Below are 24880 nucleotides of genomic sequence, written 5' to 3' on the forward strand. Positions count from 1 at the left end.
GATCAGGCCAACACAGAATAATATTGCATCAAAGATCGATACCATTGCGCAAGCAATCTTCAGCATTTTCTTTTTGGTAGCTGTACGAACGATGCCAGCGGCCGCACTAACATTGAGCACGTCGCACTTCATGCGAGGCGACGCAAGGTCGACTATGGGTAAGAGAGCCTCGGTCTTCAGGGTTGCATGAGCCTAACACCGTCGAGCGGGCATAGGAGGGTACCCTGTGAGATTTCTCAGGTCGGTGTCGCTTGCCATCACGGCAGCTCACTGGGCTAAGAAGAAGCTGAAGCCCGCAATTCAGCTCGTTTCTTCGAGCGAGTTAGGAAAGGCATGAATTGTGGCTTCCATCGTTTTGCTTTCAACAAGCAAAGTTGGGCAATTAATCAATCGAACGATATCAAGATCCTTAGTAATTGTCGCATGCCGTGATGTATATATGGGACGAGAATATGAGTCAAGTATCGCGGATTCGCCTTACTGAGGCGCGCTATGGAAGCGACGTTGGTGGTGTGCGTGTTGACTAGGATATCGCTTGCTGGATGCTGAGTTGACTCAATCACTTGCCTCTCATTGGCCTTGAATTGCTATGGGTTAGAAAGCTGCCAGCGCCCGCATTTCGGTTTGTCACCAGTGGAGCAATGACATGGAGAGTGGAATCCTGACAACCCATGTCATCATTTTCGATCAGCCCATCAAACCGCCCAAAACCACGCGACCAACGCTATTTATTTCGCTCTTGGCCTGGTGACGGCTGGCATCCTCGAATTCGCGTATGAGCCCCGCCACCATAATCTTCCTTATCTTGGCATCCGCCTTGGAAAACATTTCCCCCAATGCGACAGTACATACTGAAGGTGTGAAGACCAACGACACCAATCGGGTGTAACAGTCGATGAGAATATCACACAGGGTAACAAATGTTTCGAAATAGTCCGGTTCAAATGGTAACAACGGCGTCAGAAGATATGTGTATTCCTCACCGGGGAGGAGCTCCGAAGCCTCCGTATGCGGAAACGATACGGTCGCTGCCGCCGCGCTTGCTGAGTTACTCGCCATTGACTTCAGATCCGACGGGTCACTGGATTGTATCGGTAGGCCGATTTCTGTGGCCGAACTGGTGCGGCGCGCTTTCGTGCCGGCGTGAGCGGCGCGCTTGAACATCTGTGGGATACGGGCGCGAGTGAGGGTGGAGGAGGAGGTGCCGTCGGGAGGATGCACTTGCTGAAAAGCCTCGAATTCAATTAAGAGGGTGTTGAGCGCGCGAAGGAATTCCACGGGTGTTGTGCTGACATCGAGAATCGGAGGCAGGGAGAGGCCCAAAAGAAGGTAATTGATGGCGCGACGGGCGAGTTTACGGGGCTCAAAGTATGGCAGTCGGCTGATATCGGTCCGGGAAAAGTGAACTGTATTGAACCAGTAGATGCGGCCTTCGTGCGCTTTCCGCAGATAACCCAGTGTAGAGATCCGCTTAGCGGCCATATCGTGGATGTGTTGATAGATTGCTGCTGCGCTTTGAGGCCCAAGTGATCCGCTACCACTCGTTAACGGGGGTGGCATGGACCCCACCGATGGGTCATGACTGATGCTGGCTTTGGTGTCCCGGCGCGAAAGACTGGGGGCAAAAGTCGACGAAATCATATTGGACATGGCTATGTAGTTGGAGAAGGTTGCCTACCCCGGCAGAAACGTGGATTCCGTACTCCGTAGGCAATGAGGATACACAATTAAAAGGGGCTGGCTCAAGAAAGCGTACTAGTAGGAAGATCCGCGGGATCGGGAAGGAGATGGAATCTCCGTGCCACGTGACCATGATTACTGCCGGCAGAGACGGAGCTGGCGATCCTGTAACGTCTGGGGAAAGTATTATGATGGGCTAACGAATAAGAATATCACAAGCAGTGGTTCCAGTCGCATGGATTGCTGGTCCGACTAGCAGTCGGCGTGCAAATGTAATAGACGAGCTGATTGAAAATTAGCCCCATCCAAAACATGCTGACTATAGATTAGCAGGTTTGGCTAACTATTGGATTATATATTAAAATTGAGACACTCAAAATATCCACTAAGCATGTTAGCTCAGGGGAAGAGCGCCGGGCTCATAACCCGGAGGTCCCTGGATCGAAACCAGGACATGCTATCTGTTTTCTTTTTTTCCCTCTTTGCTATCGTAGCTAATCGCTTCTTTTTGTTCATTCAAACATGCTAGCATAGGCCGTTCACGCTACTTTAGCTCGGTATCTATTCTTACTACGGAGTACAAACCAAGAGAATCCCGAGTCGCCGTGTTGCTGTCGAGGAGATTCCCGGTCCGTCCCAAGAACAACTGATGCTTTTCAGCCGAGATAGATTTGTATGTCATACTTGCCGTGGTGGTGGATCCAGACGAACTGAGTATGTACGTACCGGTAGCATTACTCTATTTACATACCGATATCCTTAAGTAGGTTACTCGAGGAAATGATACACATATTATGTGGCAGGTGCCATCTATATCTTGAAAAGGATTAGCGTAGGGGTCTACGTGGCTATACCTGAATGGGTTAGTCGCTGACTATCACCCCGGCTGGCCACTGACATGTGACCGACCGCCTTCCCAAAGGGATTGGCTCCGAGCTGCATGAATGAATAGGAAGGATATCTTCCGGCACTTGACCACCTTCTTTCCCCTCCTTACGAATTAATGGCCCCTTGAGATGACCTAGTATCAGGTCTTCTCTGTGGCGAGCCCCAATACTTTCTTGCGGCTTTGTGTTTCAATATGCTTCTGCGCCCGGCCACTTCTTATTTGATCAGAACTGGCCAGGGGTATCAACTATTTTTAGCATGACACGCCGACTTGTATGTCCATTTTCTTCTGATCATGAAATGCTCCTATCAGAAGATTTTAGAACTAATCGGATATCTCTATAGGTTCGAGCGGGCGTGCAGCTCGCGATTTTCGCATCTTTCATCGCTCTTCTCGTCGTGACCTTGGACAACAGGTTCCGTGTCCTTCCTGCCTCCATCCACGGCCATCTTCCATCCCACTATGCTGGCTTCGCCATCACCGATGTCACCGTTGTGACTTGTTCCTCCATCAACGTTTTCTCAAACTGTCAACCGAGCCAGGAGTCCTGGTCCCAGGTCGAGAAAGACCTCTACCTCCGCACCGGCTGGACCTCAAGCGCATTTGTTCGATTTGAGCGAAAGAAAGAGGAAGAACTGCTTCCTACAGACAAGGTTGTTATTGACCTTAAGATTAGCCGACTTGTTCCCGAGTATTCGGAGGATCCTGAGGCTCAGGCAGAGACATGGGAGCAAAGACCCGGTGGTATCTGGCTCAAGCGAACCGCTAAGCGCCACGCGAGTGACTCTGGAAAAGCAATCACCGCTATCGATGTCCTCTTCGGTGCCGATGCAGTCGATCCGCGAATTGGCTGGGAAGTCAGGGATACTCCATTGCTACTGGATAGCCGTACGGAGGAACTGGAAACTCGAATCAGCGTTCGTCGGGGAGATCCTCCCAAAACGAAGAAACCAGTGCCCAGGATAAATGAGAATGGGCGCTTCAAGATCATGCAGTTGGCTGACTTGCATCTGAGCACCGGCCTAGGGGCTTGCCGTGAACCCGTCCCGGCTGAACCCATTCCAGGGCAGAAGTGTGAAGCCGATCCTCGGACGCTAGAGTTCGTGGAAAGGCTTCTAGACGAAGAGCAGCCTGATTTTGTTGTATTAAGTGGCGACCAGGTTAATGGTGAGACGTCGAGGGATGCCCAGAGTGCTCTTTTCAAGTCCGTTAAACTCCTTGTTGATCGCAAGATACCCTACGCGGCCATTTTCGGCAACCATGATGACGAGGGTAACCTGAAGCGACCGGAGCTTATGACTATCTTGGAGGATTTGCCGTACTCTTTATCTACTGCCGGCCCCGAGGAAATCGACGGAGTCGGAAACTATTATGTCGAGATTCTTGGCCGCGGAAGCACCACCCACTCCGCGCTAACCCTTTACCTTTTGGACTCACACTCGTACTCTCCTGATGAGCGGAATTATCGCGGGTATGACTGGATCAAGCCGAGTCAGATTCGGTGGTTCAAGAACACGGCCCAAGGGCTGAAGACCAAGCACCATGAGTACACCCACATGCACATGAACATGGCTTTCATTCACATTCCATTGCCGGAGTATCGTGATCCCAATAACTACTACCGGGGTAACTGGACAGAAGCTCCAACAGCGCCGGGCTTTAACTCGGGCTTCAAGGATGCCCTCGAGGAAGAGGGTATCCTGTTTGTGAGCTGCGGACAGTAAGCGATGTCTTTTCCATCCATCCATGACTATTTGCTAACCCGCTTCAGTGACCATGTCAATGACTACTGCATGCTCAATCGAGATAACGAGGAAAAGCCGTCCCTGTGGATGTGCTATGGAGGAGGCGCTGGTTTCGGCGGGTACGGAGGATACGGGGGTTATGTGCGCCGCGTGCGGTTCTATGATTTTGACATGAACCCTGGCCGTGTGGTGACATACAAGCGGCTGGAGTATGGCGAGACGGAAGCCAAAATTGATGAGATGATGATTATCGACGGTGGCATTGTCAAAGGGCCCGAACAAGAAAAGTGAACTGGAGATTGATGCCTTTCCAAGGCGCTGATTGGTATTATTTCCACTTTCTTTTTGAGCTGGGTCTCGCGAGACGCATCTGGCTGCTTTTCGGACGATATCATCTATTCGAGGCTCTTACATCTATTACTGGGGAGGCGTTCGTTCCTATTTGAGACTTAACCGGCGGGCATTCATTTTCTTTCCCTTGTATCATATTAGTATTCGATTCAAGCATCTTCAGGATGCGTGGGCCGCGATAGCAGGCATTTTCTCAAGAAAATTGATTATTTTTTATCTTCTTTTCCTTCCTTCCTACTTTATCACCACCACTTTTCATAATACACGCGCTCCGTATCCCCGAGAAAGCCCTCAAGGCTGCTCACCACATCATCAGTCATCCCAGGCGGACCACACACATAACACACCGTCTCTTCCGCCTCAATACTACCATCAGGTTTACTGACCGCCTTGCGTAAATCATCCCGATTGATCCTCCGCGTGTGCAGGGTCAGATCCCCAGATTCCGCAAATTCAGTGAGAGAACTTCGATCCAAACCAGGATCGGTGATGAAAAGATCTAAGCTAATCTGCAATCGACGAACCTGTGACTGCGACGCAATGATCTGTCGTAGACGTGAAAGAAACAAGATCTGCTGCAGGCTACTAGTACCATTCCCGGTTACTGTTCCTTCTTCTTTCCGTGGGAGTTTCGTTGAGTACAGAAATCGAATATTAAATGATGGGTGAGGAAGAGCTATCTCGTCGCCATCGTTTAGATGCGAGAGCATGGATATCAGTGGGCTATGGATGTGTTAGTATTAAGTTATGAATCGTCTTTCCTGTTTGGTGAGTCGACATGGAACACGCACTTGATCCCTACTCCGCCTGCCACGAAAACTACATTTCGAACTTTCGTCAAGTCCACGCTGGAAGATGGAGGCCATACAAAACTCCCTCCGACGCGGATGCTAAGTACCGTGCCTAGGATCTGATTGGCCGGTCGCCAGAGCCATACGCTGGCTGGGTTGGAGGGCGCATATTGCACGGCTAACTCTACGTAGGGTGGCCGACCGCGCGGGTCGATGGGTGGCACGTCGGTCTCATCGGTTGTGATTGCCTCGGCGGGGAATTCTAGGGATGGGAGGACTTGTGCGTCGGCTGGAGTGGAGGTAATACTGAAGCCACCTGCATTGGGGATGGAGGGAATATGGACGTCCAGCCATTGACCCGGGAGGAATGTTAGGGGTTGTTGGGGGTTGGCTAACTGTTGGCTGTTAGCATGATAGTATGTATACCTATATACGGTCGGTCGGGAAGTGGATATGTTGCTGATGGTATACAGTTTATAGGTGTGCGATGCGATTGGAAATGTCACATAGAAAAAAAACATCATTATGGAAAGAAACTCATACTTCATCCACTTCCTGACCTTCATCATCTTCGACATTCTGGACCTCCGGGGGGAAGGTCAGCTGTAGCAGTCGCACGGAAGGATTGGCCTGTTCGATATGCGACAGCCGGACATTGTACAGTCGGTTCTGGCGGGGTTCGGCAGCGGTGCGCAATTGATGGGGCAGTGAGCCCTTCCGGTTTGTCGGGGAGCTCATGTGGTGTGTTTGATGATAGCAGCACAATTGGTTGGTAGCCGATAGCTGGCGCTTAGAGAAGAGAGCTGATGGGTGATGGCGAGATTGGACTGGGAGCAGTTGATGGCACTGCAGTACTAGTCGGAGTCTCCGCATCCGGAGGTCCAATAAATGTTGCGGAGGACTGTTGCTTCCTGGGAATAGTGATAGTAGTAGAGAGTTAGAGGACTCACAGGGCCGGCTGGCGGGATAAACATTTAGTGCCTTTACATGGATTAGAGTAAGTGATTTTTTGGCATAGGGAATTGACTGTGTTGTAGTTATTGAGAGCGCATTGCTGGTTTGGTAAAAGTATGAAGTAGTTGAGTTGAGGATAGATGGATGACGTTGGGACATGTCATGTGCCTTCTTGGTTTGTTTGCAGCGAACTGGAACCAAGTCAGTCGACTATTACTTAGTTATCCTTCTCCTCCATTCTGTATGTACTCCTTCCCAGCTTTTGTGCTTCAACATCACATCCTACTGATTCAACGATATGGCTCAGTGAGATAAAACAGGGAACTGATGGAGTTCCTAATGACTACCAACCCCTCCTCAAGTTCTCTTAATGCAGGTGCAGTCACAACAGTATTACTAGTACTTACCTACAGTCTGCCAGTTTGCTCCACCTGGGCGCTTCGCACTCTGGTTGGTCAGCCCCGAGCATCCCTTTCAATGAGAATGAATGACCAGGGTCACATGACCTGACAACACCTCATTCCTCGTCCCCTGCCTCGACACAATTCTTGCCTCTAGCACAGAGGTAATGAGCCGTCTAATACGGAATAGTTATTTAGCTATCAGAGCTGATACTCTCATATGTTGCTTTCACCAACCGGAGGGCAGATCCCTCTCTTAGTCTCGTTGCGTACTCCGAGAGGGTTGCTGGGAGCATGCAGATCGCCTTCCCCATCACACGCTAGGCGTGTGACGGCTGTCAACCAAACGGCTACTTCTGCCACCTCATTGGTGATGGACCCCGGCCTGGCGCCGATGCTGGCGCTTCCTAGACGGCAAGCATTGGCCAGATGCAACCCGTGGGAAACATCAACTGCATTTCCCGCTTTCCTGGCTTGCCATTACATTGCTGTGATAGCGCCGTTCTCCTCATCTGGACCATGCACCACAAGAGGATGGACGCCGGCGCTTCTGGGGTGCCAGACTTCTTATCCTCGCCATCTCCCCGGCTGATCATCCGGAGCTCCTCTCTCTGGTAGCCATTTTTGTCTCCTTGCTCTCATCTATGTGTTAGCACTTGGTGTTCGATGCCAGTGTGCTGAACGTACAGCCACAACCGACCTGGACATCAGTCACAGGTGAAACACGAGCCCAGGCACTCCATCAGAGCGAGTACACTTTTTATAGTGATTCTATTCATCGTGCTTTATCTTCCTAGCTGGCTTTGACGACTCGAATATATCAACACAATCAGTCATGATGCGCATGCGCATGCCGCCGCTTCGTGATCTCTTCCCGACGAAATGGCGGAATCACAACTTGATGTATATATTGATGGCCATCGAACTGCCTCTTACGATCATCATCCTCACGCTTACGGGTATCGCCTCTCATGACCTCTACCGGACGAAGCTCTGGCAGGATGGCGCCGACAATGGGTTCAACAGTTCGCCAAATGAAAGGCTCTACGCCGCGGCCAACCATCGGCCCTTCAAGACCCCCATTGTCTGGAGTTCATTGTATGTGAAAGCCTTCTAGTCCAGAACCCGCCTATGTCATGACTGACACTGGAACAGCATCACCGAGTACAACCTCGTCCTTGGAATTCTGAGTGTCTTCGTGTGGATTACAAAGATTCCGGTCCACATCCTTCACATGCTTACTCCACCCTTGTCGGCCTTTGTCCACGCTGGCTTGATAGCCGTGTATATCTACTCCGTTCGTTACCAGGCCGGTCCCGATATGTCTGACCCCGAGCATCCTCAACCGGGCGCACCATGGTACATCACGAAGAAATGCTCAGTGGCTGCCGTCAAAACAGACGTTCACTACTGTATGCAAGCCAAGGCACTGTTTGCATTTTCGATAATTCTCATGTGAGGACGCCCTTATTCTCTGATACCCTTTTTTCGGGAACGTCCAGCTAATCTGCCTAACAGCCTATACTACGTTGTCGTGCTCGGCATCAGCTTGCAGAACTGCGTCATAACGAAAGAAGAGCGTCAAGAACGGGAAGAGCTGCGCGAAGAGCGAAGGACTATGAAGGAATTTGAAGACTACGTTCTCAAGTCGCCTGGTATCCCTATGACCGTGCCGAGGCAACCCGGGCCCATGCCGGCGGGCATGCCTGGCAAGGCACCGTTCCATAAGACTATCACTCGAAGCACTGACGTGTCGTCGGCGGATCTCCCACTTCGTCAACACTTCAGTTCACCTAACCCTCGCCGCTCAATGCACCAAGTGTCGGCGGAGACTCTTTCCGGGCATCAAGCCCAGTCCCAGACATCTTTTGTGCAGACCAACAAGGCGACTGATAACTAAGTGGGGTTGCAGTCTAGCCTACCTAACCCTGGAGAGCTACCTAAGGCTAGGGAGGCTCCTCGAGGCAATCGCTAAGCATGTAATGGGATTCACGTGCTCCATAGCTCAGTTGCTCATCATTGATGGCTTAAGATCGAATCCACGCTTACTTCTACTCTCACATCCGTTCCTACATCCATACCCCGAAATATTGATTTATATACCATTTTGCGCGCTGGATCACGCGGACTTTTATCGGTTATATTTCCAAATGCGATGGCGAGGCAGTCATCAGGATCACATAATGTTGTTTGTTTGACTTATTCACCAGTCACTAGTTCGTCTAGTGTTATCGCGCTTCCCTCCCCAACATTCTCTCATTCCACTCTTATCACGGTAAAAGAAATATCTGAGTATAGCACCAATATATGTTGTTGTTGAACCACCGTCCCATAATAGTAAGGAGCTTTAAATTATATAGTTGCAGCCTAATATACTTTAGCTCTTTATTGGATACTGATGTTTATGTGCTGTATCACTGTCCCCAAATCACATTTTTCCGTTAGCTGCCAATGACAGCTGCTATAGCCCGGGCCAGGCCCCTTGCCAACTCTGACAATATATCATACTATCACGGCAACTTCGTTGAGCAGAAGAAAACGCCGTGTACGACTAAAAGCTTTCTGCGGCACAGGCAAATAGAATACCTTATAATGTATCGGAGAAGACGGGCCCAAGAAATGAAGATACGAGTTCATGCCATGAGGCATATTTGTAACAAGAGGATGGATTTATGCTTACTTCATAACTCGTCAAGCATGAAACGTAATCGGTAAGCGAGCTGGCCACGCAAGCGAGTTGGCCACCCCATCGAAACTCGTACGCGCCTCCGAAAATGATCCTATTCAGCCAGCCATTACACCACTAAACATGACTAAATCATCAAAAGCTGCAGCTGAACAAGAGAGCAGGCTCAGTTTAGCAGTTGAAGCTATTCAGAATGGTCAAATGAAGTCTATACGTCAAGCTGCATGCATTTTCAATGTTCCTCGATCAACTCTTTCAAATCGCTTAAAGGGAACCAAATCTCGCAAAGATACTCGAGCCAACTCCCATAAATTGACTTCTACAGAAGAAGAATCGCTAGAGAAATGGATTATCTCGCTTGATCAACGTGGTGCACCGCTACGCCACTATCAAATACGTGAAATGGCCAATATACTACTTCAAAATCGTGATCAGAAAACAACTATCTCTGTTGGAGAGAAATGGGTCTACAACTTTATCTCCAGGCATGAATCCTTAAAGAATCGTTATACACGTCAAATCAATTATAAACGAGCAAAATGTGAAGAGGAAGAGCCTGAAGTCATTTAAACATTGTTTGAACGCGTGCATTCTTTACAAAAACACCAATGCATTCAAGGCAATTGAAGAAATACGAGTCTACACTATCTCAATTACTTCAACAAGATACTCTTGCTATACCAATACAGTCAGCCTTATCACACATCTATAAAGGCGCGGAGGTTGCTTTGAACTGTACAATTCTTCTTGAGCATGAGAATCATCAACTACGTGAAGCTATCGAGAGACAGGGTACTAAACGGAAGCGCAATCAACACCAAATAAATGGTTCGAATGGCTTTACTGTACAAGAAGCGCTCGAGGCTTTCAACCATGCTAGAGTGTTAGAAGAACAAGCTGGGGATACAGGTCCTAGCAAGGATCAACTACGTCGTCGAGCGCCTCCTAGGTGTAGTAGATGTCAAACCATTGGACATATACGTACAAGATGTCCTGATCGAGCAGCTGCTTGAATATGACTATATAAACATTGTTAAAGTTGTTGAAATTATGTTCAATTTTGTATGTAGATCAGAATGGCGATATGCTGCGCGGAGGTGGCCAACTCGCTTACCGATTAACGTAACCGGCAAGCGAGTCGGCCAGGTAAGCCAGTCGGCCACCTGTGTATCCCATACTAATCTAACATTTATTGATCTCCATTACCTCGGCCACCGTTTGCTCAATTACAATGATATATTATCTGAAGCTATACATATACTTTAAGAAACCAAATATTAAAGATAAGTAACATAATAGGATTTATATCGTATATAATACTAGTTTGAAACAAATTACCAAAAATACAGAGTATTATATTTTACTCAAACAAATATTAATATTCACTATATAAGATTTATATACTAAGCTTAGATACATTCTAAAATACCAGTTGTATCAGAGAAACCTGGAATAATGAAGTTTGGTTGTAGTATCACAGCTCAAAAACTGCTGGATTAATATGGGGATACACAGGTGGCCGACTGGCTTACTTGGCCGACTCGCTTGCCGGTTAACTACGTTAACTAGTTACATAATATGCGTTTACTAAGCTATACATAAGCGTGCATATTAGTTGAGATGGGCCACTGTAGCACGTGACCGCAACCGGACCAACTTACTGCTATTATATCAACACTGGTCGGGATCCCACGCAAGTGACCTCTCGAAATTTCTCACTTACGGCTGATCAACGTCCTCATAATGTCCCTTACCCGGACCTCCTCTGTCTTGCGACAATGTCGCCTGCAATTGCACCCGGAAGCCATCTCCCTGACGCGCACTTCCCCTCCCCTGAGCCATTCTACCCGCCATTGCCGACCCTCGCGCTATGAATATAAATCTTTCCATACGACGACGCCCTCTAATGCAGCGCCACGATCTCCCATCGCGCGGAAGGCTCAATCCACTCGGAGACAAGCCGTCTTCACAATTGACGGAGTATTCGCCCACACTGTCCAAGGCGATGTCGAGAAAATGCTACAAAGGCTGGAGAAGACCGTGGAGGAACACTATGACCGGTGGAAGGAAACCCACAGCTATGAGGGAAGTTACGGTCGCGCGAAGCTGAGCCTCGACAAATACAAACAAATCGCACAATCCCTACTGCGAACCGCCTATTCCCAGCCTCCATCCGCACGTGCGATTCGCGCAATTTCCACCAATGTCGAGGTTATCTGGAACGTTTCGAGGTGCCTATTGAGTCCCGATAATCGGGCCCTGGAAGTTTGGCTCCACAGTGCTTGTGCTCTCGCAGGCGCAAGATCTCCTGCCCTTATGCTCGCTGAACGGAATCTCGACGATGCGCATCCGAATTACCCCCTACGCACTCAATTCCTGGATAAAGTTGAACAATGGGCGCTGCAAGAACGTGATCCTCGTGCTATGCATGTTTATGTGAGAACGCTTATTGCCCGCGGGGAACATGAAAGCGCGGTGCCGCTGATGGATGAGCTCATGTCGACCATCTATCCTTCGACACGAGTGGAGGGCCTGGAGACGCCTCTTTCGTTCTACAACATTCCCCAGGTGTGGCCGACGTATATTCAACTACAGGAGGGGCTGAAGAAGAAGGGTGTGAATTGGGGCGTTAGCAGAGATGAGCTGGCCCGTCTGGCAGGAGTGGATTACCAAGAGCCCAACTACTTGTCGAGTTATGCTTCCGCGATGTTTGAGGCTGGGGATTATGAGAAGTACGAGCAGTACATGCATCAGGCTGCAATGGCCGGTGTTCCCAGTGCTTGCGCCTCTTTGGCCCATTTCTACTACCTTACTGCGAGAGGACTGTTTCCCCGTCGGGGAGAGAAGACGTTTGTTCCGCGGTCGGAAGAAGACTCTAGCGAGGTACTCAAAAAGGGTAGATTGGAAACTCTTTACTCCAGCATTGTCCGTGGTCTGGCACCCCACGAATACTACAATAATCTTGCTCTCGAGTGGTGGGAGCTGGGATTGAACATGGGCAGCGATTTGTCTGCTATGTTCCTTGCTCTCGCTTACCGAGAGGCCGGTCAGGTAGAAGTTGCAGATTCTTTTTACAAGCTGGTAGATACGCCTCGTTTATGGGCCCCCAAATTCACCGCTGATGATCTCGCCATTAATTGGGACAATCCGTTTGCCAGCTTCTCTGTGCCACGGCGAGTACTCAATGTAAAATGGTATGATAGCGATGCCAAATGGACCACTGAGAAATAGCCAAAAAAAAAAAAAAGGGAATCAAAGGAAACTCCAAACACCAAAATTACGCTTGTCTAGAAATGCCGATGGTCGTACCAAGATGCGTTATGTCACATGAAGCGCGTCGCGACGCGAACTGGGAAGAGTGAAAAGGGAATTCAACATTCGGGCTCATAAGGTTTACTCGGTGTCAAACCGGGTGTGGAGGATGTCTGGCAAGGCGTCTCGTGGGGCCAGTGCCGGCGTGAAGTTCATTCGGGTGTTGCTCGACATGGGAGCTGTTTATTGTTATGCTTGCCGGCATAGTTGGTGCTCATGCCTTAAGCGTACACATAGTCTTCTGCCCGCCATCCAGCTTGTCTCTTCGGGCGGCTGTGAAGGCAGAGGAAGCAAGTTCGAAAGGTGAGTCGAATCGACCCTTCACGCTGAGGGAGTTCAGAACCTGCCCAAGTGCTTGTCGGTAGGAGTCGAGGTCACGGGAGGCTCAGTTATGGTGAGGGTTGCTGCAGGTGCAATCATAACTGGAGTTGTTGTTTCATCCTTGCAGCCGAACCAGCCGGGGGTCTTGCAGGTAGTGGTCGAGGTCATGGGAGGTTCAGTTGTGGTGATTGTTGGTGCAGATGTAATATCCGAGGTGGTTGTTGGATCTTTGCAGCCAAACCAGCCAGGGGTCTTGCAGGTGGAGGTGGAGGTGGAGGTCGACGTTGTCTCGCCAGTCGTGGTTGGATCCAAGCAGCCCCACCATCCAGGAGTCTTGCAGGTAGATGTTCTGCTAGTCGTAGTAGACGTGGATGTAGATGTGGCCGAGGTGGTAGTAGTGATTTCAGAGCCGTTACTGCGGAAAAACTTCCAGAGTTCGCAATCGTAGCACTCCTCTTCAGGCGCACAGGACGGCACATCGTCGTACCCAGCAAGAACATTCGCAATGACATAGTTAATGCGATGTTTGCTGAGACCAACACGCCAGCCCTTGTCTTCAACAGTGTCATAGACACACATCTGACCAGTATGGCATGCGGATTCCATGGCATAGCCACCCCAGGTACAAACTGAGCTTACTCCATTGCAAGTTCCCATGTAGACCGGGTCTGCCGTATGTCCGAAATGATATGATCCAGTGTTCTTACGTGACTGCGGGTAACGTGAGTCATGTCCTGGCGGACTGGGAAGACCCAAACGAGCTGCTGGGAGTGCTTCCGGAACAGCTTCAAAGGTGACAACTGGTACCCCAAATGTCAAGCCTAGCAAGCTGGACACCGCACCACCCAAAGAATGGCCCGTCAGCCAAACGTTGGCATTTGGGTACATCTCGGTGATATTAGAGTAAAGGTCGATTGAGGCGCGATAATAGCGGTTCTCATCTAGCATCGCCTCAACAATGCACGTCAGGTTCGCATTGTACAGGGTTGTCTGGCAATCGCAGACTTGCCGCCAGAGGTAAGAGCCCCCCTGGCCACAGCAGCAGCTGAAGAATAGATTGTCGTTGATTTTATCATTTGTAGTAGTGCCCTCGCCATCGAACAAGGCCGGTGAAGTTCCCTTGAGGGAGATGACCACCGTGCTATTGGTCTTATCGGCATATACGTGACCTCGGAGCCCGTCTCCTTGCCAACCAAAACTTCCAGAGTGGTTGAACCGACCATGAATATCCTGCCAATCCCCGGTCCCAGGTACCTCGATGTAGTCATTCGCCGTCATCATTGCCAAAGCAACGACCGTCTTCTTCTCTGTGACATTCGGGCCCGGCAGCGTATCCATGACCCAATCGGACGGCGACAGCGCCACTGCCGAGCCAGAGGATCGTGCAGTCACTAGGTGTTCTTCAATGACCGACAGGCGTCGGTCTGCAAGTCTTTCGATTGTGAGCGGTTGTGATGAAGCAACCAGCGGAGTGTTCGGTGTGACGACATCGGTTTCGACTCCTTCGTCTGAAACGGCCCGAAGACGAGTGTCTGGCGTGATATCTAGCCGGCGGTGGAGATCAGGATCTTGATAAGTTCCTCGGTGAAAGATATGGCGAAGCGTGAATTCGTGGGTGTCTGAGAGGGGGGGCGAGTCACCCAGCGGGATCTGAGGAGGGAGGAAGGGCGACGGTGGTCGGGATCCGAGGTATACGGGCTGATAAGCGGAGATCAGGCCTGGAAGTAGTGTCACCGACCATAGCAGGTCGGAAAGTCTTGTGTTCCCCCAGGAAGGCTTCTTATTCTGCCCTCGAGGACCTTTCATGGCGATACAGTGATGAACAAAGATGCAGGGATGATGCTGAGAGATAATAATGATGGAAACAGGGTCGCTCTAGATAACCGGCGCCATTCTGTAGATAGATAGATAGGCAGTAGTTGAGGTGGCCACCGACTGGGCTGGAGAAAGTGGGTATTGGGCTGTCACGTGATTGCTACCGACCCACATTACCAAAAGTAGTAGATGATCAACCAACATAGCTGAGTGGATCATCCAACTATGTACTAGTAGCTCACATGAGCTGTTTTCCTTTCTTTCTGTCGTCATGCCTATCAGAGTCAGGTATCTCACGCCTACCTCCGGTTGACCCCGGTAACTTCGTTAGTATGGTGGAGAGTTGCAGGGATCGCGATCCTTTTTAGGTCTGCTGTTTGTATGATTATTAATGATTCATAATATGTTGGAACGTAATCCCAGTAGATTACTAGTAAACAAGGTCACGTGACCCGAAACACCGTAATCTCAACCGCTCCTTCCGAGCGCGCCTAGATAGAAAGAATCAAGCGTTTCTTACGACTTCAATATTGACCTAAAACGTCGTTCCAACATAATACTTAGTATGGCCACCTTCCGTGTCAATCACCGCTTGACACCTTGCCTGCATACTATCAACTAATTCGTCTAAGAATCTCTCTGGTAGAGCATCCCACACAGCTCGTACAACCTCACGTAGTCAATCATATGATAACTGCTCATTAGAAGGCAAGAAACACTCAATCCAGTCTTTCATCTAATTCCAAACAGCTTCGATTGGGCTGAGATCTGGTGAGAAAGCCGACCATGTAATTGGAAAGATACCACGCTCATTAAACTCTTGAATAGTAGCCTGACTTGCATGGCTAGGTGCATTATCTTGCATCAACTGAAGCTGTTGTTGTTGATCTTGCTCAGTCAAGCGTATATAACCATCAATCATAGGAATAATGCGTTCAATATAGTGCTCAGTGTTGATACTTCCACATTCCTGCTCCCAAAAGAGACAGGGTTCTTTGATATTGCTGTAAAAAGATGCCCAAAACATCCAACCACATTTACGTGGTGAATTTAGCTTAAGACAAGTCTCATCAAGCTCTTCACCAGCTTTCACATATCCGTCTGTGAAAGCCTGAAGTTACCCAGGTTTCATCAGTCTAAAGAATTCAATTTCATTGATCACGCGTCCAGTATAGATGTTCAAGAGCCCAGACTAACCTCGCTTGTTCACTAGCTGGTGAAAGAGATGGTTTTCGAAGTGCTTTACAACGTGAATAGCCTCGTGCTTTAAGAGAACGCGTTAATGCTGATACTCCAACAGGAAGCTCAAGCTCTTTGATAACACGATAATATGGTAAACGGCGTGTACGTTTAGAGCTTGATATCCATTGTATGATTTGATCAACCTCTTCATTTGACAGCTTTGGTGGATTGCCTTTTGGTTTTCGAGGTGTAGCTTGCTGATTTTGGCACGTATATTGAACTTGACCATAGCTAATCTGTAGTTGATTAACTATCTGTTCATAGGTAAAGCCGGCATCACGAAGAGTAAGAATACGGATACGATCATCTCGATTAAGGCGCTTTGAATATGCTAATTTAGGAGAGGTAGGCTCAGGAGTAGAAGGCATCTTTGAAAATGACAAGAGTTAATGATAATCATCAAATACGCGTTTGTAGGCTTCAACACGTACGTGGCACGTAGCTTAATAAAGCAGGCGGTGTTTGTTGAGAGACTCACCGCTTAGAGGATCACGATCCCTGCAACCCTCCACCATACTAATGAAGTTACCGGGGTCAACCGGAGTAGTTTGTCGGTGGCACCCGCTTCCTTCATGATGGGTTGTTGACGAACACATACCCTTCTACCCTCCATAGAACCAGAACAAAGCTCAACACTAATATTGGCCTGCTTCCAGCATGGCATCCACTAGCCACTAACTGAGACTATAGCTCGTCATGTACCTTCTCACCCACTGCCCGACCCAGACTCATTCCCACTTCAACATTAACAGCAATGGCGTTCTTACTCGCCTTCAGAATGTCCTCATCAAACTGTATACGACCCTTCTGGAATGCCACAATAATGGACGATCCTCCAAACTGGAAGATCCCAAGCTCATCACCCTTGTGTATCTGAGTGCCCGGTTGCTGATACTGCGGATGAATCCTATTGACCATTAGCACTCTTCAACTGGCACCACAACTCATAAAGTGCATACCTAACTGTCCCCACTTGCGAAGCCCCAATAGCCACAAACAGCACTTCCCCAAACTCTTTTGTTTCAATAACCACATAATCCCTCGCATTCCTCGTCAAGATGTCCACCTGACTCTGCAACGCTATCGGATCTACCTCATAATAGTCCCCTGGCATGCTTCGAAACAGTTTGATAGTCCCCGAAACAGGACTATGATACCGATGATAATCCTGCGGCGACAACCGAAAACTCGCAACCGGGCCATCCGCGAACTTCGGTCCCAACTGCTTATCCATTACCAGATTCGTGATGGAGAAATCATTCCCCTTGATCCAGATCTTCTTGCTCTCGGCTACGGCTTCGTAGGCAACAACGCGCGAGTCGGCAACTATCACTGCAGCCGTGGGATCGTCTTTACGGTAGATTGGGCGTGAGCCGGGCTTGTGGGCACGTACGAAGAAGTCCTCGAATGTTGCATAGGCTGTTATGTCGGAAGGGGTGAAGTCGTTCATGTTGATGTGGTAGAAGTCAACAAAGGCCTTGATGCGTTTCCGAGATGCAGGGGTGGCTTCTTGTTTGCCTGCTGGGGTCAACGCTGGGTCTCGAGAAAAAAAAAGACACAGAAAAAGGGGAATTAAAGATGCTACCTTCTTCAATGGCAGTATGATGCAGGTATAATCGCATCAGATGGGTGGTGTCCAGCCATTCTGTTAACGGGTTGAATAAGAGAAGCAGCTTAAGCTTCTTCCATAGCGGCTGCTGTTCCCGCATGTGTTTACCGGTCTGTCTCCTGTAAGCACGGCGCATGTATTAGAGCGATCAGCGAGGAAGTTACCTTGCGCTCTATGGTGATCCATCCAACCTCTCTATTTTGGACCTAAGACCCGTTAATTGCTGTGGTATGCGACATGGGATAAGACTTACCATCTTAACCAAAGACAGCAGATAGTCTGCTGTCCAGTGCAGAAATGTAATAACGAACATTCTGGCTACTATTCAAGTTGTTGAATCTTGTGAGTTTGTAGCCATTTTCTTCTTCTTCGCAATGGAGTTGTGATCGAAATTGTCGCGATGCAACGGCAATGATGTCAGCATGACGGCTTCCCGATGACAGTATACTATATACCTAACCATCCACACATACTCTTTTGGAAATACACATCATCTCCCTCCTGGATCACAACATCCCCTCTTGCCCGGAAGGTAAGAGGCAGTAGATGATGACTGGTTATTGTTCCAGTACTCACGGTGTCATAGAAATAGACGATGTAGCATAGGATTGGAATTGCCTGTTTGGAATATTGGAATGAATCGAAGTTGAGCAGACCTTCCGTATGTGGATTTCACGCTACAGTTGAGGAACTAAGGGCGCATCTAACAATCTAATAGTAACGACTGACATCTGTCTGTGTCATTGTTAGATGTATTTTCTCGTGCTTTGATGAGCTATTGTTGCTCTCTGACTGGTTGTGTTCTATGGGCCCTTAGCTAAGTAGTACATGCTTTCATCATGCTGCTCGCGTGGGTTTACTAGTAAGTTACTTAATTATTGGTTGTGGCAAGGTGTATTCTCTGGATATACCGTCCCTTTGCTCATGCGATAACCTAACCGTAGATAAACTAGCGACCAGGAAGAAACAGTAATGCTCGTGCTCACAATCTTTAGAGAAACAGCCGACATACATCCATACAAATTTACATAGCAGGCGCGATCATGTCAAAGAACATAAAGATGAATTCGAATTGAATTCATACTCCTATATTGAATCCATACATCTATATAATCGAAGAAACCTATCATTTCAACCCTCCCGCCAACAATAAACTCTGCCCCGTCATATACCCCGTCTTCACTAACATAGTGACAACATTAGCCACCTCCTCCGGCAACCCCAACCTCCCCAGAGGAATCGTGCTTGCCACCTCCGGAATGGACTCAGCATTAGGGATCATCCCCGTATCCCCAATCATCGCCGGCGCAACATCATTAACGCTAATATTATACTCTGCTAACCTCGTTGCCAAGTTCTTCATCATGCCCGTTAACCCTGCCTTCGATGCCGCATAATGACACCCATTAATGCCGCCGCCATACCCCGCGATCGACGACATGAAGATAATCCGCCCCCAGCGCTGCGTCTTCATGTGCTCAACTACCCCCTTGACGAGCAGGAACGAGGCCCGTAGATTCACGGTCAGAGTGTAATCGAATTCCTCCGTCGTGATGTCCCAAACTTGCGGGACACGTTTGCCGTACCCGGCGTTGGAGATGAGGATGTCTGGGGTGCGGTTGTCGTGTTGTGCTTGGATCTCGGTGAAAAGGGTGGTGATCTGGGTGGGTGAGGAGACGTCGACTTGGTGGATAGTGATAATGAGGGCGGGGTGTTCGTTTTGGAGCTCTTTCTGGAGGGTGGTTATGGATGTCGGGTTGGATGAGTAGGTGAGGGCTAAGTGCACGGCTTTGGCGGCTAGTTGACGGGCACAGGCGGCGCCGATCCTGTAGTATTTGTTTGTTAATAATGGATTTGTTGACTTCAAGTGTGGTATGGATGGAAGTGGAAGAGAGTTTACCCTCCGGAGGCGCCGGTGATAAGGGCCAATCGGCCACTGATGTCATTTGACTGGTGCATGGTGAGTTTTTTAACGAGACTCGAGGGTAAGGAGGATGTGACTATTCAAGTGTCACTAGTGGATTTTGCTGGGAAAGGATGGTAGATATACTCGATAGTAGAATTGCTTAACCCCGCTAGTCGGCGCAATTCCGGTCTCAACCCCGCGACATCCTGGATCCACTCCCCGGGCTTTGTTCCGACGGTGCAGCGCCGAGCTCTTGTATGTTAGCAGTACGCTAATCGGATCGCAATAGACAACCCTACTTGGTGTTCTCGTGATGCGTACACTAAAGCACCTATAGGGTACTGAGGTTATTGTAATAGTGTGCTGTATCATAGCATTCTTTTTGCGAGTTGCTGTAAAGTCTATTCGGGGTTTCCATACCGAACATCAAAGACTTTTGCTGCTTGTTAGCCCAAGATCGTAGTCAACTAAAGCCGTTGAGTCTTATAAAATCAGTAAAATCAGAGTACTCAAGTAGTATGATATTATCCTATATTACATACCTCTCTAAACGCCGACCTAGAACCCTCAGTCAACAATACCAAAATAAAAGCCACCAAATAACTGCATATTCTCCCCTCTATACATCCTCCTCTTTCTCCACCCTCTCTACTTGTCTCCCAGCCAGCCTGACATACCCAGAATCATATGCCCTCCTAATAGTCGCCCACCCCAGAGAATAATACAACAACCCTAACAGCGCAATCGCATATCCCACCATTTGAAGCGAAGTGATCTGCGTGCCCCAAATCACCACAGAACAAACAATCAACAGAATGTTCTTTGGCACACTGACCAGCGTCATAGTTAAACCGGATGTCTTTCCAATCTAGACATACCCAGATTAATCAGCACTCACACACACAATCACCACGTCATCACCAGTCAAAACAGAAAGAAAAGGGATATGCATACCAAAACAAAAATCGACACATTTAACATGAACCCCACCGCGGCATTCGCTAACAACACCCCGAACCCAGTCTCCCCAACCACACTCCAACTGAACCCTCGCAGCTCAGTATAAAACGCGATCATAAAGTTCGTGAAAGCGCACACCGGTGCAGAGTAGTACAGTGTCACCAGGGGATCCATTTTCTGGCCCTCGTCTGACAGCAGGATCTGGATCATGACAAGACGGTTGGCGTCGAAGACAAGACTGGCGAGTTGGTAGATGACGCCGAGCCAGGAGAATTGGACTTCGCCGGCGACGGCGAGGGCGACACTGAAGGCAATGAGGAGGATATTGAGGAAGGATTCGAGCGACGGGGTTTTGACATGCCAGGCCCAGCTGGTGAGGAGAGTTACTATAGGGCCACAGGCCTGATTTTGTTCTTTTAGTACCGAGGTATTATATGGGGAGCGGATGTTGGAGGTACCTTGAGCATTTGAATAAAGGAAACATTCAGGTAAAGGTAGACGATGTTGCTGCAGACAAGACTACCGCTGTAAAGAATGCCGATGGGGATGATCATGCGGACATAGGTTCGGCCGTCCATGCGCATTCTCTTGCGACCGTCGAGCATGGTGGTGGTTCGGGCGAGAAGTTGAGTAGCAAGGGTTGCGAAGACGAGATGCCATGTTGTTAGGATGATTGCTGGGTTGGAATTGTTGGTTAGACTGTGTTGATACACTCCCTCACATCATGAAAACAAACTCACGGTATCCTGGAAAATGTTAGTGGGATGTTCATGTCTTTAGTGAGTACAGTGGATTGGAGTAATTCACGTACTAAATTCAGTGGACTCAATCACCCATTTATTGAATAAAATGGTCAAGTTCGACCAAAACACCCACGACCTACATTCCATGGTTAACGCTGGTAATTTTGGCTGACTGGTGGACTACATACAGAATGCCCAGTGTAACAGGCCATACTGAAGCCTCCTTGGGCGGAATATCCAGGATCGCCATTATTGGGAGGGACTCTAACGGGCCTTCCAGTTCACACAAAAGTAATACTAATAAATAGTGTCTCCAAAGAAGCTCGTGGTGGCCATTGGGGGCGTTTCACTCCGCCAAAAGAACCATCTCACGGTCAGACCTGGATATATCTAGTACTAGTAGTGATGGATAGCGCTACTTTCTTCTGCTAGGTGCTAGGTCTATTTCCATGGCACTGGCAACCACTGCAACGCCGGGAAAGTCTGGACTGAGAAAATCAGGGTCTGGGGCTAAACGAAGGAGAGTGTGTGACCCTGGGACGTTTGCGGGTTTTGACGGTGTCTCATCCGTGGGAAGAAGGCTGGGTGTAACCCTACTCTGCATGATTTATTCATTGTAACTGCACAGCTGCATCAATCAAGCTTCAGCAGGTCCGTAGGCGGCCATTTAAAAGCTGCGTTTATTGGTCAAGTCGTAGCAGAGGCCCAAATGAACGGAATTTGATTGGTCTCCAGTGTTTTGGGGGCGTTTATTTGTAGCAGGTCCACTGGCGGCTACTTAGGAGGGACTAGCCTAGGTTGTCGCGCGCGCGATCCATTTGCTACCACCTGGTGACCTGAGTCTAAGGAACCTCGGATGGGCTGGTGGATCAGGGGCCGGGTAGCAATCCAACTCTCAAATCTCAATATAGTCATTGTGGGTATCGATGCTGATTAACGCCCGGATTCAGGGGCAATGGGTAACTTCGGAGCGGGTGGATCTCCAAAAAGATTTTGCAATGAGAAAGGGGATCGTAAGCTGAGCTGATTAACTAGATGGTATTCTTTGGTCATGCTTACGTCGTTGAGCTAGACTGTCCGACTAACAGGGATGGGCGAGGCTGGATGAGCAACTAGCAGAATGTCTGGTAGAAGTTGGCCAACCTTGACGGGGCAACCCAGTTGCCTACCGGAAGCTCGGAAGATGTTCTAACTGTATTCTGTATACTAGTCTAGTAGTAGTATAGTAGTAATCGAGTAGGGCTGACGCTTGCGGACATTGGCCCCATTGACCAATCAGAGCACGGAAAAGGGTGACAGTTCCGTTTTGGGAATGGGCATCCTTAAGCTGGAGCCTGCAAATTTGGATGTGTCAGCCTTTCAGTCTTTATGTCCGTATATCTATTCACTATTGAGACATTGGCTAATAGACTTTATGTTGGAGCTAGCATATTCACAAGTGAAGACTGGGCTTTGTATGTCAAATAGTAAGAGTGACAACACATGGCTTGTTCCAGCCATACAATGGCAGTTCTCTTCACGCAGATCCATACATTCCGCTCAGCATAACCATAAAAGCTTGAACTATTGATAAACAAGAGAAAACTATCAACCTAAAACACCAATCTACAATACCAATCGGTCTATTGCCCAGAAACCAGCACATCAGATCCTACTTATTTCCATGCTTCCTCACCACGAATGCGTACAATATGTAATGAAATAACTCGGCCACTCATCCACATCAATCCACCGCTTACACTCATCCGGATTGAAGTCCGGATTGCCCCACGCCGCCAGGCACGCAGGGTGCTTATCATCCGCCCAGCTATACGGATAGATCTGCTGTCGCGGCAACACCACCATCTTATCAGCCTTTGCCCCAACCTCATCTTCACTGCCCTCTGGTCCACAGTACAGGTCCCACGCAGGTGACCACCGCCGCACCGTTCGACACACATGCGTCCGCACCGAACTATCCTCAAAATCCTCGTAATACTTGTGTAGCATAGTACCAAGTGCCCCAGGGCCCGTAAGTGACTCAACAGATCCATCGCCGTTCCCGTTGGGATTCTCAATCACGTGGATCACAGGTAGGAGCCAGAAAGGGTGGCCGGGGGGTGATGCCATCCAGCCATTAGGGACGGCGGCAGGGCCATCAAGTCCTTCTTTGTGTGCCATGTGGCCGACAAAGCCGCGCTGCGTGCAGTCATGGTCGTTCTTGCGTGGCCCTGAGGAGAGAATCTGACTGTGCTTGGCGAGGGTAGTCGAATGGCTGGTGAAGAGAGGCTCCACGGGCCGGAGAGCTTCTGTGTCGACGTCGGCGTACATTCTAGAGGTTACAGCTGTTAGCGAATGCGAGGTTTATGGTTTTGGTGGTGACTTACCCTCCGAATAGGTACATGTAGAGGTTGCGCACCACATCTGCTCGGTGGATCTCCTTGGGGAGACGGTTGTAATCTGTCAGGAACCAAGGGAAGTACTGTTCCACGAGCATCCGGTTCGTCTCATCATCCCATAGTACATACTCCCAATCTGCATTCTGCGAGCGCATTGTCCGTACCCAGGTTTGGGCATCGTCGCTCATGTTGCTACCGGCAGGGAACCACGTCTGATGGATAAGCTTAGGGATGGTGGTGAGATCTTGGGAGAGCGGACGGGCGAGGAGGTCTCGTGCTGAAAGAGTGCGAGCATAGTGGTCTTTGAAGGGGGCCTCATAGTCGGTTGGGAGGACATCAAGATGGAAGAGGTAGGAGAGGAGAAGAACAATAGCAAGGGCGAACGAGAGCTGAAATCGACGCCGGTTAAATTGGGATGTGAGCCATTGGAGGCAGGATCCTCGAGGAGATGATTGAAGTATCATCAGGGCGATCTGGCAAAGATTCTGAATTTCGGTGCAATGATCAGGCGATAGTGTGGTTTGGGGGTTGTCATAGAAGAGACCACCCTGAAGTTGTTCTCGCCTCACCCTAGATAGAATCTTGGACCAGGGCCAGGTAATATGGACATGGTCCCATGTACAATGGCAGGGTGGGCATTGGTGGATCAACAATCTTCGTATTCAGCGATGGAGTCAAGGCGGATATGTCTTACTTGGACCAGGTACCTCAGCGTCACATCCACTGATGCTCCATTGCCGAAAACGTTCATCACACGAATACGGCCCACTCGCACCTACTGATCGACCGGGCGGATGGTTCCTTGATTTTCAAAGAATTTGAAAACTTACTTCGAGCGACAGGCATAAGGGTAGTGAATTCGAGAGCCATATTCTCTTTCCGACAGCTTCGATCGAGCAAATGGCTCAATCGATACCGTTCATATGAGACGCTGTAGATAATATTGTATTTAAAGTTATACACTTATATATCATCTTCTAAGCAATCTTTACTCCAAGCTTGACCAGGATATTGCAAACAGTGTAGTTATATGCCACATTTCTGGTGATTCAAAAATTTAAACACGAGCATATGTACCCCAATCCCACTCCCATCCT

The 24880-nt window shown here is 49.0% G+C and overlaps 10 protein-coding genes and 1 non-coding gene across 11 annotated transcripts; 4 read left to right on the forward strand and 7 right to left on the reverse strand.

The window, feature by feature from the left end:
- Positions 1-409: 409 nt before the first annotated feature.
- Positions 410-1733, reverse strand: BO83DRAFT_75922 (uncharacterized protein). Its single transcript, XM_025537587.1, has one exon. It carries the CDS (start codon positions 1648-1650, stop codon positions 688-690), a length of 963 nt encoding a protein of 320 aa, XP_025386276.1. The 5' UTR covers positions 1651-1733; the 3' UTR covers positions 410-687.
- Positions 1734-2068: 335 nt separating this feature from the next.
- BO83DRAFT_t191 lies at positions 2069-2140 on the forward strand. The gene has a single exon. It is a non-coding gene; the product is annotated as a tRNA-Met (tRNA).
- A 536-nt stretch (positions 2141-2676) lies between these two features.
- On the forward strand, positions 2677-4891 carry BO83DRAFT_341920 (metallophosphoesterase family protein). Its single transcript, XM_025528642.1, has 3 exons — positions 2677-2841; positions 2914-4289; positions 4341-4891. The coding sequence occupies exons 1-3, from the start codon at positions 2827-2829 to the stop codon at positions 4603-4605; spliced, it is 1656 nt and encodes a 551-aa protein (XP_025386277.1). The 5' UTR covers positions 2677-2826; the 3' UTR covers positions 4606-4891.
- Positions 4892-4907: 16 nt separating this feature from the next.
- Positions 4908-6194, reverse strand: BO83DRAFT_429014 (FAD-dependent oxidoreductase; the record flags this gene model as incomplete). Its single annotated transcript, XM_025535432.1, has 3 exons — positions 4908-5388; positions 5457-5851; positions 6000-6194. The coding sequence occupies 3 exons, from the start codon at positions 6192-6194 to the stop codon at positions 4908-4910; spliced, it is 1071 nt and encodes a 356-aa protein (XP_025386278.1).
- An 833-nt stretch (positions 6195-7027) lies between these two features.
- Positions 7028-7291, reverse strand: BO83DRAFT_317043 (uncharacterized protein; the record flags this gene model as incomplete). The annotated part of the gene is made up of 1 exon (XM_025527691.1): positions 7028-7291. A coding segment is annotated over one exon (264 nt), but the record flags the coding sequence as incomplete, so codon positions are not given.
- On the forward strand, positions 7291-9204 carry BO83DRAFT_380068 (uncharacterized protein). The gene is made up of 3 exons (XM_025531662.1): positions 7291-7909; positions 7967-8266; positions 8330-9204. Exons 1-3 carry the CDS (start codon positions 7650-7652, stop codon positions 8709-8711), a joined length of 942 nt encoding a protein of 313 aa, XP_025386280.1. The 5' UTR covers positions 7291-7649; the 3' UTR covers positions 8712-9204.
- A 1999-nt stretch (positions 9205-11203) lies between these two features.
- On the forward strand, positions 11204-12823 carry BO83DRAFT_75976 (uncharacterized protein). Its single transcript, XM_025537589.1, has one exon. It carries the CDS (start codon positions 11241-11243, stop codon positions 12726-12728), a length of 1488 nt encoding a protein of 495 aa, XP_025386281.1. The 5' UTR covers positions 11204-11240; the 3' UTR covers positions 12729-12823.
- Positions 12824-13130: 307 nt separating this feature from the next.
- atg15 (triglyceride lipase ATG15) lies at positions 13131-15024 on the reverse strand. The gene has a single exon (XM_025537588.1). It carries the CDS (start codon positions 14934-14936, stop codon positions 13146-13148), a length of 1791 nt encoding a protein of 596 aa, XP_025386282.1. The 5' UTR covers positions 14937-15024; the 3' UTR covers positions 13131-13145.
- Positions 15025-16850: 1826 nt separating this feature from the next.
- BO83DRAFT_380071 (putative phosphatidylserine decarboxylase) lies at positions 16851-18132 on the reverse strand. Its single transcript, XM_025531663.1, has 4 exons — positions 18050-18132; positions 17961-18002; positions 17773-17908; positions 16851-17705 (listed from the first exon to the last, which is right to left on the reverse strand). The coding sequence occupies exons 1-4, from the start codon at positions 18107-18109 to the stop codon at positions 17095-17097; spliced, it is 849 nt and encodes a 282-aa protein (XP_025386283.1). The 5' UTR covers positions 18110-18132; the 3' UTR covers positions 16851-17094.
- A 733-nt stretch (positions 18133-18865) lies between these two features.
- Positions 18866-21914, reverse strand: BO83DRAFT_418771 (SDR family oxidoreductase). The gene is made up of 8 exons (XM_025534839.1): positions 21474-21914; positions 21403-21408; positions 21121-21338; positions 20657-21064; positions 20380-20570; positions 20245-20260; positions 20024-20043; positions 18866-19622 (listed from the first exon to the last, which is right to left on the reverse strand). Exons 1-8 carry the CDS (start codon positions 21550-21552, stop codon positions 18923-18925), a joined length of 1638 nt encoding a protein of 545 aa, XP_025386284.1. The 5' UTR covers positions 21553-21914; the 3' UTR covers positions 18866-18922.
- A 656-nt stretch (positions 21915-22570) lies between these two features.
- On the reverse strand, positions 22571-24546 carry BO83DRAFT_317426 (glycosyltransferase family 32 protein; the record flags this gene model as incomplete). The annotated part of the gene is made up of 4 exons (XM_025527703.1): positions 22571-22739; positions 23147-23716; positions 23772-24331; positions 24484-24546. Coding segments are annotated over 4 exons (1362 nt in total), but the record flags the coding sequence as incomplete, so codon positions are not given.
- Between the last annotated feature and the right edge of the window lie 334 nt (positions 24547-24880).

This window comes from Aspergillus eucalypticola (genome assembly GCF_003184535.1).
Source record: "Aspergillus eucalypticola CBS 122712 chromosome Unknown BO83scaffold_19, whole genome shotgun sequence".
Lineage (NCBI taxonomy): Eukaryota > Fungi > Ascomycota > Eurotiomycetes > Eurotiales > Aspergillaceae > Aspergillus > Aspergillus eucalypticola.